Here is a 13,557-nt window from a genome sequence, read left to right as displayed (position 1 = left end):
TTCTCAATTATTCATACGCGGGTTGCGACACATGCCTGCAGTAAGGCTCCAGACATTCTGTCAACCCGACACCACCCCCGGTTTGTCGGGCTCCTTTCTCACAATCCTCTATCCGATATTCCCTCATCTCTGTCTCCCCATCCTTGGTCCTAAAAGTCTCAGCTCTCCTCAGATGGAGGCGGAGAGGCGGGGGGTAAACAAAAAGAGCAAGTTTATCCTCCTATCAAACATTTCTATCCAAACAACGTATTTTTCAATCAGCGATGAACCACGTTTAAAACCTCAATTTCATATGTGTATCTCTGCTGCCATTTGGTTAACCACATCGACTTTTTGACGTTCATTTGCGCCTCTCCTGATGGATTCAAATGAATAGTGCTGGCTCAAAGACAGGCTTGGTAGAGTCGCCTGTGTGTTTGCTGCACCCGGCAATTACCACAGTGGCTGGCACCGGTTTATCCCTCCATCCATTTTTGTGCCAGCAGATAAGTGGAGCACTGCTCTCCTCCTCTCCCAGGAGAGTCTACTAGTGCCCAGGCCTGATTTTGTCATACTGGGGAGTAGGCCAGGGAGTGACGGACACGCACATATAAATTCACAAATACAGTCCCATGAAGACAGACACTGCCACCTGCTTAAGTTGGATGGTTCTCTCATTAAGACATTTGGGCAGAGTGAAAGCTGAGTGGATATTGGGCTGGACAGGCCTCCTGGGCTCTGGCCCTCATTATGACGTTTTAGTAGAGGGGAGGAAGGTAGACAGACAGTGAAAGATACCAGAGACACCAGGAACAAAGTTTTGTCACAGCCATATGGTACACAGTGGCCATGGTATAATTTTATGAAATCTGTGAGTGCACATTTTGACACAATGATCCGCTAAGAAGGAAGGTTCTCCATGCTCAGGTTGTATCTGAGTTTGAGATGTGTATGGATAGGCATGTTTTTGTGAAATCCCAACTAGTTTAGAAGCCAGTCATTGTCCGGTCAGCGACAGGAGTGAGGTGGAAACTTTAAGTGTCCAGTACGAATACTATGAGAACTAACATGGTAACATGGTAACTAACAATGTAGTAGGACACATGTTGTGTCCTGCAGTTAATTAAATGAGCAATGTTTGAATTTTCATAAAAATGTATTCTCAATTAAATAAAAAAACTGAAATGATTATTCTATTCTAGTATTTGTACGTATTGACACATGCCTGAAGGGGGTCTTTCATTCTTGACCTTGGAAAAAAGATTAACTCAAGGTTAATTTACTACTGATTTTTTTAGATTTCAACTGAATCCCACGTATGACAACCTATTGTAATGTGTGTATAGAGTTAATCGGCCAATATTCCAGACACAAAAAACACAGTAAACTTCCATTTAGTCAATGCTCCCTTAAATTAAGAGGAATTGTGACCAAGGTATGTATAGAGTTGGACATTGTACTGTATATGCAGTACTCTCTGGTGGACAATCACACATTTGGCATATCTGTATCTTTTAATTTCTTGTAAGCCATCTGCTGACATGTACAGTACACTGATACCAATATATCTTCTGCAGTAAACTAATATATTCAGTATCTGTTATGTCAGCCCATGCCAGTTTATTGAACAATCCCTAGAGATAAAAACACAAAGTTACTTCAATCAAATTTCTTTTTTATAGCTAAAATTAGACCTGCTCTTTATCATAGGTATATTAATATCATCCCATGTGGACTTTTAATTGCTTGCTCAAGTCTCTATGTCTCTGTGCCTGGTGGGAATGAATCACTACTGTTTGTCATTGAACTTGAACACCACACCATTAAACACCATTTACCCAGCATGACCTCTCTTCACTGCAAAGTATTGCATGGACAATTGGCCCTCAGAGACTCTTTTGTTTGTTGGTTACTGGCCCCAATTGGCCAATAGGGCTTTTCTCTCAGTGGTGTTTGGTGCCTGCTGGGTCTTGGTTAATTGGAACTTTAATGATAATATTATGTTAAGCTGTAATAAAGGTTCAATATTCATGAACCTTATGTGGCTGACACTTCATGCACTTCCTTACTGTTAATCAGTCCTACCGTCTAAGTCAGTTATGGACTTATTAATAAAGCTGCAGTCTATCAACCAGGGATTACTTTCTAACTGATGATACTGATGTAAATCTAGAGGCATGGATCTCTGAAAAATTAGAACCATTAAAAAGAGCTCTTGGGCACATATGCGATAAGATTAAAAATGAAAGGGGTCCTCCAGCAAATTAGTATCGCACCTCTTTAAAGTGTACAGTTTCAAAAGAATATTCTTATTTTTTTATTTTTTTATTATTAATCATAATGGTGATACTTGAAGAACCGGAGGCAAAGATGTCTTGACATTTCAACACGATACTAGCTCCAAACACATTGGATCCTACAATGCCCATAATGCAACTCAACAGCATATCTAATTAGACCCACCCTGCCTCTGAAATAGCCACCTTTTCTTTCAAAGACCATATTTCCAGTTTGTAATGCAGCCTTCTCGAACTTCTCAGTCTCAAATTTTGAAAAGCTTTCTCCAGATGGAGACATTATGCAACTGTTGTTGTCAGATTATCTGTACCAGACTTTTCTTCAAAGAAAGAAAAGAGTGTATTTTTCTGTGATGTGCAATGTCTGACATCCTTTCTATCCCTGTTTTGTTATTTTGTTTTCTTTTTATATTTTTCCATCCATCATGAGTCAGACAAACAGTTATACATTGATATACTGTGATACGCTTAAACCAACATGAATGCCATCTCATTTCAACTCCTCTGGCTGTGTCTCTACCCCCTGGATCCAAGTCATCCTTTAATATCAGCCTGCCCAAAGCGGGGCACAAGCAATGAAGCTGTCACGCAGTTTTATCCAAACAGACTCTTCCGCTGTCTGCCAGCAAAGCCGCTGTAAATCCAACCCTGAAACCTGCCAACTTCCCATACACGCAGCATCATATAACCTCACACACACTTGTTTTTATTTCCTCTCCTTCATACCGCTATTCTCTGTTTCTGAGCATCTCTTTATCCCCATCTTTATTCATTAGTCGGACTTCCTCCTGCCCCTGCCCTTCCCCCCCCCTCCCCATTCACTTCCCCTCCCCTCCCACGGCCTCTTGCCAAGGCCCCAGGGACTCACTCAGTTGTGGGATACCAGCTGCACTTTTTAATGATTTCGCCCTCGAGCCCAGATCAGCCAGAGAAATACATTTACAATTTTATAACAGAATGAAAACTCTCACCCCTACAACGCCTCCACAAAATACATTTGTGTGTGTGTGTGTGTGTGTGTGTGTGTGTGTGTGTGTGTGTGTGTGTGTGTGTGTGTGTGTGTGTGTGTGTGTGTGTGTGTGTGTGTGTGTGTGTGTGTGTGTGTGTGTGTGTGTGTGTGTGTGTGTGTGTGTGTGAATGTGCATAAGATTGTGTGCGTTTTTCATATACATTTAGTCTTGATTTTGATCTTGCATCTAAGAAATGCCCTCCGACTGGCTGCATCCTTTTTGTCGCTTTTTGCACATATTAGAATGGATTTGCGTACATACAGATTTTGTAATCACTAGCGAGACGGCTGCTGCTTCAGGTTGGCCAGTGTTGTTGGAAGATGGGCGCTATTCCAACTGAATGTCTTCCTCCTCGCTCTAATCTCTCCCAGAACTGCGGCACGTCCTGCAAACATGCTGCAATTAGCATCACGCGCTTCGGTGCGTCCCAAACCACTCCACTGATGAAGTTCAATCAATTCTCTTCAATTATAACTTTCTCAGAAAACACCTTGAATCTTTCCAAAAGTTTGTTCCCCTGGAGTTTGCTCGTAAAAACAACTAGCAAGGTATAGTTCGAAAAATAGCCGTTTTTGGAAAGTGCTATCATTGAGAGTAAATGTGTGTGCTGTTTGTATCTAATCGGCCTAATCCCCCTCTCGTTCTCTCTCCCCCCGTTTCTTCTCCCATCAGACATTGATGACTGCCAGTCTAATCCATGCCAAAATGGAGGGACCTGCATCGATGAGATCAGCTCCTTTGTTTGTCTTTGTCTGCCCAGCTACGGAGGAGCTACCTGTGAGAAAGGTATAACGCTGTGGACTTTAAAAACTCTGCTTTCCCATTTCAGTCATTGCCTTACTCAGCAAAGGGGTGTGTGTTGGGTAGGAGTGTTGATCGCTGGTTTCATCACGATACCATATTAGACCGATTGGACAACAATCTGCCGCAATACTACTACAATTCGATTGGATTCAGGAACCTGCGATGGATATGTGAAGATATCATATTCCAATTTAACACCACCTGTTGCGTTTATAACAACTCACAAAAAAATATGATTTAAAATTATTTTTTCTTTAGCTCTTCCGGATATTTAAATGAACAACAATATATTATTTTAGTGGAAATAGTGTCACACACAAACTGTACATGCAGAGAGATTGTCAAAATAAAAGACAGCAATATGCATCGACTTTTGGGCGTTGCATTGATGCGATTCGATCATATCAGAATTGATAAAGAGGGCAGACGAACCAGCGAAGGAAGAGAAGGATCAGACAAAGGAGGCGGAGAAGCAAGGTGATGTGTCAGTGGAGGTAAAAAGGGGGGAAGGGAGGGAATGTGAGGAAGATGGCTAAGGAGATTATGATGATACCAGAAGAGCAGGATGTGGAGAAAAAAAAGAGGTTGAGAAAGATGGGGTTCATGAGGATGTGTTAATGAAGACGGAGGAGGATGGGAATATAGACAAAGAGGTGGTGGAGGAGGAGGAGGAGGAGGAGGAGGAGGAGGAGGAGGCAGGGGAAGATAAGGGAGAGAGGGAAGCCCTTTGGAATAATGCATCAGGCTCAGAACACCTGCGTCCAGCTGGTTTCGTCTCTCATTACAGGACGTCCCCTGTGAGAAAGGGGGCCTAGAAGGAGGCTAGATATTCACACACTGCATGTTACATGAAAACATGGCCGACATCGACCTGTCAAAAACCAACAGCTGGTTGATCGCTTTGATTGTTGCCCATTTTTAATGGATAAACACCCAGATCTTTCTTCTTTCCTTTTTACCAATACAATTATAGATTCCCAGAATAAGAATAATAACCCTAAAATAAAGAGCGTAGTCAGCATATGATGAGGATACTACAGAGTAACAATGAGAATGAGTGTGTGTATTTGGAGTTTCCTCCAGCAATGCAATTACTGAATAATGCAAACTCTTCATGTCTTAAACATTTTTTTTAAAAAGCACAATAAAAAGAATGAGGACAAAGAATGAGAGTTGTAGAGAGCGAAGGAGACATTTTTAGGAGATGGTTTGCCGCGAACAGGGGAGAGTGGCAGTGAAGTTTAGCAGTCGGGACTGCTCTGAATTACATAAAATCAAGCTATATTCCATTGATCTAGCATGACCTTTGGCCCAAACTGTCAGAAGAGTTGTGACTTGGAATATCTTTCGCCTTTTTCTGCGTGTTTGGCTTGCAGTGTGTCTCTCTCTCTCTCTCTCTCTCTCTCTCTCTCTCTCTCTCTCTCTCTCTCTCTCTCTCTCTCTCTCTCTCTCTCTCTGTGCTTCACTGCTCTGCTCTGGGGGGGCTCTGGGACTTTGAGGGCAGGCAAATCGATAGAGAGGAGGGGAGGAGGGCAAAGCAGCAGAAGAATAAAGCAGGACATTTTAAATTCTAGTATAGTAGTTTTGGCAGGCTCTAACAGAGCAAATTATGTTTTTAGAACAAAGAAACTATGCTCCAAATGATCTCTCTTTACTTTGCTTTGTGTGCAAAAGCTAGTTGGCGGAACTAATGTAGATTGGCACTCATCAGCTGCTGACTTCAACTGTCACATTTCTCTTCCATTTGTCTCGTGGAAAAAGCTCTTCCAATACAAATTCTTTAACACAGCCTGCAGGGGTCTGGACCTCACCGAAGGATGGTAAATAAATATGCCACAAGAGGATATCGTCACCCTCTTAAAATAATGGCCTAAGTCATTTGTTCAGTGTTTTCAGGAAACACAAAAAACTTAACCAAAGATTGAATAAATGATATTCATTAATAATTTCACTCAAACAGGTTATGTCAAAAGATGACTCTTGACATTGTAATAACAATTTCTGTCAATTATGTAAGATATTAGGAATAAACCCTTTAAAATAATGTTTAACTTGTGACTTAAGCCATTTTACACACTTGTGAAATGTCCTTGAAAAAAAAAATTAACAGTAAATTTTGACTTAGGCAAAATAAAATGGCCTAAAACACACTCTTGACATTCTGGTAATATGGTATAATGGCCTATGTCAAGTAAAATCACATGATCTGTTCAACTGAGGATTTAGGCCATTTGGCCAGCATCATGAGGAGATGATTTAAGCAAAAAAATCATTTTGGCCAAAAAGTGACTTAGGCCATTATTTTAAGAGGGTGGGTGACGATATACTATATAGGAGAGAGAGAAATCTTGCTATTTTTGTATGAAATATTGGATAATGCTCTTAAGGCCTCTATACATTCTCTTGATTAAGCCAGAATTTGTTTTCGGTAAAACTACTCACAGCTCATGGACATATGAGATCTGCAGAGGAGTCTCAAGTAGATCGTAGTCTTAAGAGGTCATAGACCAAAAAGGTTTGACCTGTCTTCAGCTAATGGGGATCTTTTAAATAAACGTATTATTTGTGCCTCTCTTCTACGGACCAAATGTAACTAGTGAAGATCAGTTAACTTGTGAAGTTATATAATGTCCTCTTTGGCTCTGGTGGAGCTTCTTGAAATTGGAAAAAAAATATGTCTTAGCTTGGATGTGGAGACGGCAAATTTTTAAAGTAGCTACGAGGAACTTTTAAATATTTCTGAAAGTCTCATTTTTCCTCTGATGATGATCATGAATTACATGTAACAGCAAACGAGACCATCAATGCAAATACTGCTATTTTTATATTGTTTTTCTTACTGGCTTTGTCATGGATACGCTCACCCAGGAACAACAGCTGGCGTAGTAAAAACACTACGGCTTTTGCACAAAGGGGGTGCAAGAATTAACACTAACTGAAAGGTCCTCGGAGCACCTTTCATAAAGAAAAGCCTGAGTTATAAAGTGTCATTGTGTAGGAAGGTATGGAGTGATTGAAGATGTTTTTTGAGCTGCATATTCCAGTGATGTTGGAGCTGGGCCTATTTCAAGGACTAAAAATCATGATATTTATGCCTCTTTTGCCTTATTTGAATAATAATCTTTTCACCAATTTCTATTGAAGTGCAATCTTGGCTGCCTTCTTTAATCGTTCACCACAGCAAATGTAACTTTTTGTTGTTTTTTATATGTAATTTCCCTATGGTCATGGTTGCCTCTTTAATATTCACGCTCCTCCTGTGGTGGAGTTCATACATAAATAGCCAAATAGAAAAACCAAAGAGATGAGGCAGTGTATGAATTTGTATGTGGTGCTCTGCTCAATTGGGTTTTAATTCCAGACAGTTTAAACCTCTCCATAAATGTATAAAGCTTCGTTACATCAAGACAGGTCATTAAAGCGCAATGAGCAGAACCACCAGTTCTCACAAGTTCTCGTCCCACCAGTCTTAAGTATTGCAAGTACACCTACCAGTATTTCCTCTTTTCCCACACACACACACACATCCGCAGAGCCTGTGTCTGCGCCTGTCATTGGACGTGCAATAGAGCTGTGTATACGTTTCCCCTCCTGCCGAGTTGCTTCCTTAATGGTTGATTGGGAGCAGCAGGTCTGATCGCTTGGAATTTGAAGTGTCTTGTTTCTGACGCTCTTATCTCTCGCTGATCCGCGCTGGCAGCAGTATAGAAATTTCCACTGTGAAAAGTACAATTCGCAACAGGAGTCGCTCTGCCATATCGGCATGAGCTCAGTTTGATTTCCAGAGGGGGGTCTGAAGTGCCGAATGAACGGTGGAAAATGAACTCATTCGTTCCGCCGAGGCTTCCATCCATTTAAATGTCATCCAATTGGTACCTGTCTCTCTAAAGTGGTCTGTCGCTTTCATTTGCTGCTGAGTTCTTGAGTGTGCGTGTGCTTGTGCTTGTGCTTGTGCTTGTGTGTGCGTGTGTGTGTACGTTCAGGTGTGTGTGCATTGGAAAGCTAACAGCCTCAGATGCTGAGCAGATCAGGTGCGCTGCTGGCTCCCTCTGTCCTGTTACCATGGTGATCCCATCTGAGAGTCAATGATAGGGGAAGTTTACTGTGCTGAATACCACCAGTGAATGTACTGCAGGAGAGGAGGATATGGCTGGTCATTTTTCTATGCGTTACGAGACTGTTTTCATTTTTAAAGTTAATGTTGTTTGTTGGTGGTTTTAGAACAGGATGCTTCCGTATCACAGAGCTTTAGAAATGCATGATAACTGTTTTGTAATAAGCTATTCAGCAGTGTTTTGATCAACGCCGTGGTTGTAGCTGAGCGAAAAAACTGAACCCGTCTTCCAACACTTATTTGTTCCACTAGTAGTTAAAAACGAAAGGCTTAATTAAAGTCCGTTTTGGTCAGCTCAGACTGTTAGCGAGCTTGTCCTCACATGCATCAGTTCCTTTGTCACTAATGAATAGATATTTGTTGAAAAAAAGGCAGCTGTGATTAGAATAACAAAAAACATCAGTCAGTTGTTTTACTTTCCTCTCATGCCAGCACAGAGAATGATTGTTGAGTCCACACTGTTTTTTGTCCCACTGTCTAATCTGTGGAGGCAGAAACCAAATCTTTCTCAGCCTGACTGAAGTGAAGAGTGACAGAGGAATGCATTAGCCGCTTTACTCTCAACATCTTCTTTCCTCCAGTCTTTCTTCACTCTGCATCTTGCAGTCTTTCTTAGGGGGGGTGACTATGTGTAAGTGTCGATTGTTTACTCTGCTATGCCACGACTGTAGACACTGCTGAACATCTTGCCTTCCTTTTATCTTTCTTCTGTCACTCCATGCACTTTTTGCGGCACTCTGTGAGTGTGTGTATTATCTCTGTAAGTGTGTCTGTACAGGCTGCATGTGCCTTTTTGCAGCCTGTGTGTGTGTGTGTGTGTGTGTGTGTGTGTGTGTGTGTGTGTGTGTGTGTGTATGTGTGTGTGTGTGTGTGTGTGTGTTATTGTGTGTGTGTGTGTTATTGTGTGTGCGTGTGTGTGTGTGTGTGTGTGTGTGTGTTTCTTATAAAGACCCTCATTGACACGAAGCATTCTTCACCCCTTAACCATTGCCCTTAACCTTAGCCACCGCAACAAAATGCCCAACCATTACATTAACTTAAACCCTTAAACTAAGTCTTAACTCTCAATCAGCCTTTTTTCTCAAACGTGACAACCCACCTAAAATGTCCTCACATTCTCAAAGATGTTGAAGGTCCCAAAACACTGAAATTTGTCCTCAGAAAAATAGAGAGAAGCAGCTCACATATCCTATTGGTTGCTTTGGTGGCACGCTCATATTTTCTACACAAACAAACAACCCGTGTGCCCTACCAAATGTAATAAAAGATTTATTTGTATTCAACAGCAGCATATGATCACTCGCACTGAGGGTGCAATAACTCATAGTTACAGAACAACCAGCTAATAAAACAATATCCAAACCACAGTAAATACTTACTTTCTATCTCTCTCTCCATCCCTCCCTCTTTCTCTCTCTCTCTCTCCATCCCTCCCTCTTTCTCTTGCTGTCTCTCTCTCTGTTTTCTAACAGAACACGTTGTCTACAAATTGGGAACAAAAGCGTGTGTTAAAAAGGATTGTTTGGTAATTAATCCCAAGGTGTCTGCTGCTGCTTGGTTATCTGCAAGGCATGTTGTTTGCTTTCCCCCTAAACTCACAGAGAAGGCCTGGATTTCATCTATCTTCTCCTCCACCTCTTTGCCATGCTTCCAAACACAAAATCATTAATTATCATTTTGGACTATTAGTTCTGGGAGAGAAGTGCTACATCCAGTAGGTAAGACACTAAGGAGTTTAGCACGGAAACATTTTGGTTTGCAGCCTTCGGAAAAGGCCAGTGAGACTAGTATCCACCATCCATTTAAACCAATGTAAATCCAGTTGAAGTCAAATTCTTTCAGCTTACCATTGTGCAGGCATGAGATACTGTGGAAATTCACATTTTCAAACAAAGGGATACACAACCTAGACAGTTACAGAACAACTAAAGCAAAGTGGAGCACACATTCCCCTCCAAAGAGGTCGGCAGATGAATCTGGGGTAGACAGATATGAAGACTTTTGAGTAAGTTGAAGGCAACAGCAACTGCTGCAGAATAGAAGCAGGCAGTAGACAGTGTAGTGTGGCCTAGACACTGAGATTCAGGAGGAGAGAAGACTAGGCTGACTGACAGCAGTGGTGAGAGCTTCAGAAAGCACCAGATGATGTAGTCCCTCTCTGTCAATCCATCACTGCACACCGTTTGACACTTTCTCAGTCACCGATTTCATATTCTACCTTTTCACATAATGCATCTTCTCTTTTTTTATTTTAGACCAAATTACGTTACACATAGCTGACGCTCTCATTCAGAGCGACTTCCAATAAATGCTTTTAAACATAGAATAGCAAGAATCATTATTATTATTATTATTATTATTATTATTATTAAACTTGGATTTATATAGCGCTTTTCTTTGGTACTCAAAGCGCTTTACAGGGTTCCAGGTTCAATACGTTCACACACAGTCATACCGGTGGTGGTAAACTACAATAGTAGCCACAGTTGCCCTGGGGCAGACTGACAGAAGCGAGGCTGCCATTCAGCGCCATCGGCCCCTCCGACCACCACCTCAAACATACAGCAGTCATACACATTCACACGAGGCAAGGTGGGTGAAGTGTCTTGCCCAGGGACACAACGACCATGACACAAGTGGCCGGGCGGGGATCGAACCGCCAACCCTAGGATCATTGGCCAACCCGCTTAACCACCTGAGCCACAGTCGCCCCAATCATGTACATTACCTTCAAATAAGTCAAACTACAAAATGCTACATACTGTATAAGTGCAACGCCATTTTTTATCTATCCCTGTCCTCTTTATGTTACTCTTGCTTCAAATAAAGATTCAGGTTTCTACTGATCTGGATTCAGACCAGGTTCTGAGCACTTCTCATCATGTGTTTGTTTCTGGGCCAGAGTGGTCTGTTCTCAAAAACCCATTGGTCAATTAGATATGTTGCTCCGAGCGTATCTCCTCCCTACACTCTTGTTAACCCACAGTACACTGAGCACTTTGGCTTATAGCTTGTGTTCTACGAGCTGCAGTTTCCTGTTTATAAGGAGTCCCTAGTTCTTTGTTGGTTTGTTTAGCTTTCAGACTTGACGGACGCTGAGAAGGAAGGTATCTTAGTTTGCCAAACGCAATGTTCCCCTGCTCTCTCCCTGACAGCGCTGCCAAAGTCTTAACCAGCAACTCAGCAGAAAGCTCCACTCGAAATTAATTTATTGTGCATCCTCTTCTTTAGAGGCTATTAATGCTAATGAAGATTAATGTGTTCTAATAACATGTCGAGGGGGACACGTGCCAAGACTTAGAAGAAAGGGAAGTGGAGCTTCTTAGTTCACATCAGTGCTCTCCTGAAGAGAGAAACTCAGGTGTGCAAACACACTCAGTGAGGTGTAAATATGAAAAATCCCTGAAGTTTTGCCTGTCTGCCAGAAGCTATTCAAATGAATGAACAGCAAGGCATCTCTCTCACTCCATATGCCATTGTGTTCAACTCTTGCCAATTGTCTCTCATAACTGGAAAGTTGGAAAGATGACGGGGTAATATTTTGTCATTCAAAGTGCTTAATTAGAAAATGTCCCCGAAGCAACTGTCATTCTCTTCTCCTGAGTGAAGGAAGTTTAGGCAGGAGAAATAGATGAATAAAAGAGAAAGAAAGGAAGCAATGGACCAGGTGTAACAATAGATGAGAAGAAAGAACGAGATTGAGAGGAGAGTCCATGTTCCTCTGCTGTGCATTAATGAATGTTTCTTATTGGCTCTAGGCTTTTCTCATATTTCCTAGACAATTGTTAAAGTACTCTAATGGCCAAGTTATGAAGTATAGCTTGTAGGACTACAATTCCTTTTGTTTTTCATTGACTGTAAACACGCTGTTATTTTCATCACAGGAAGCGTTCTTCTTAGGAGCAGTAGAATCAACAACTGAAACACTTTATGGGCGGGGAGTGGGGGGCAGAGAGAGGGATATACTGTATATGTGGACATATTACATGTTCATGGTCAACACAAAAAAATCCAATTGACCCATCTTGAACTAAAAAGCACTCACAGAGCACACTTCCAACAGCTGTGCTTTCCCGGTATTGGATATCTTATTAGGATAAAATGTTTTAATTTGCATACATACATCTACATCAAACTGCTTCATCCTTGGTGAACTGCTGGCAGGTTGTGGAAAGTGGGGGGCGGGTGCAGAGGGGTAAAAGACATCTCTGCTCTCTCGTGGAGTCTTTGCCTGTCTGGATTATCACTCGAGAGACTCCATGAGGGCCGATGCATATGTTCGGGTTCGGAAAAAATATATTTAGATCCCATTCGGTGTAACTTATGTTGGCTCTTATAATTAATAGTATTTAGGGTCTGACTGACACGTGATGGCCTCTCCTTGATAAAGTGGACTACACAGAGACCTTTACAGAACCTTGAGTAGTGAACCGCATAACATAATGTACCACCATCACTGCTTCAAGCAACCTCTCGGCTCCCATTATGGTAAAATGCAGGACTGCCAAAGCAAGCCTGTAGAAAAAGTAGATTGTGAGGTTACGTTTTATGTGTGAGCAAAGCCAAATGAAGAGCCAACATAAAGAAATCGAGTCGATCAGAAACACCAAGCTCAAACAAATGCAGTCTATTACAACAGCCTAGCAATAAAGTATTACTTCATGAAAGTCATGTTCTTTGGTGATTTGTATAACACCTTGTTCATGTCATTTTGCTCTTCATCTTGAAAATGGCTGAAACAGCAGATATAAAATATGATTCATACACAACGGAGCTGCAGAATTTAACACATCTTTCAAAACGTAAGTTTTACCCTGCAGAATGACCCTGTGATTTACCACCAGAATATTTTATGGCTGGAGTCCACTGGACTGGACACAAAATAAACCAAGCACCGGCTACTGTAGATTGGAACACTAATCATTTTCAGCCATATACTACAGTCAGTATGTTGTACCTGTTTCCACTATGCCTTGTTTATAGAGGTCACGGTTCACCACGTTTTGCCTCTTGGCCTCCATCACACCTGAATCTCCATTGGGAGTGGACACTGCAGTCCAGTACAGGTGGTTAATGATGGCTGCTCTCCATAGTAACAGGCCCCTCACACTCCCTCTCCTTTGCAGCAGCATCCAACTCTAACCGTGACAAAATGTTAAAGAAGAAAAATGACATCTCTCGACCAGCACTGCAACACTGGCCGCATCTGTCCTAACATTACTGCAGAATCTCCCAAAAAATCTGATAACACACCAACATTACCCCTTATGAAAACAAATTATGAGCATTATAGCAGTGCAAACAGAGTCAGTGAGCTGTAGCTAGACTTCAGGGTCTCAGATGTTTGCAAACT

At 41.7% G+C, this 13,557-nt stretch overlaps 1 protein-coding gene across 1 annotated transcript in view; it reads left to right on the top strand.

Annotated features, from left to right (window-relative positions):
• The window catches only part of ncanb (neurocan b), a gene marked incomplete at both ends in the record, with an annotated part of 105,663 nt that overhangs the window by 69,491 nt on the left and 22,615 nt on the right, over positions 1 to 13,557 (top strand). The window contains one exon of the mRNA XM_080032696.1: positions 3,959 to 4,072. Coding sequence (XP_079888822.1) covers positions 3,959 to 4,072 — 114 coding nt within the window. The remainder of the gene's footprint in view (positions 1 to 3,958; positions 4,073 to 13,557) is intronic.

Source organism: Ammodytes marinus (assembly GCF_949987685.1).
Source record: "Ammodytes marinus genome assembly, chromosome: 8".
Classification (NCBI taxonomy): Eukaryota; Metazoa; Chordata; class Actinopteri; order Uranoscopiformes; family Ammodytidae; genus Ammodytes; species Ammodytes marinus.
Note: the sequence above shows the minus strand (reverse complement) of the source record. Positions and strands in the feature narration are given on the sequence as shown.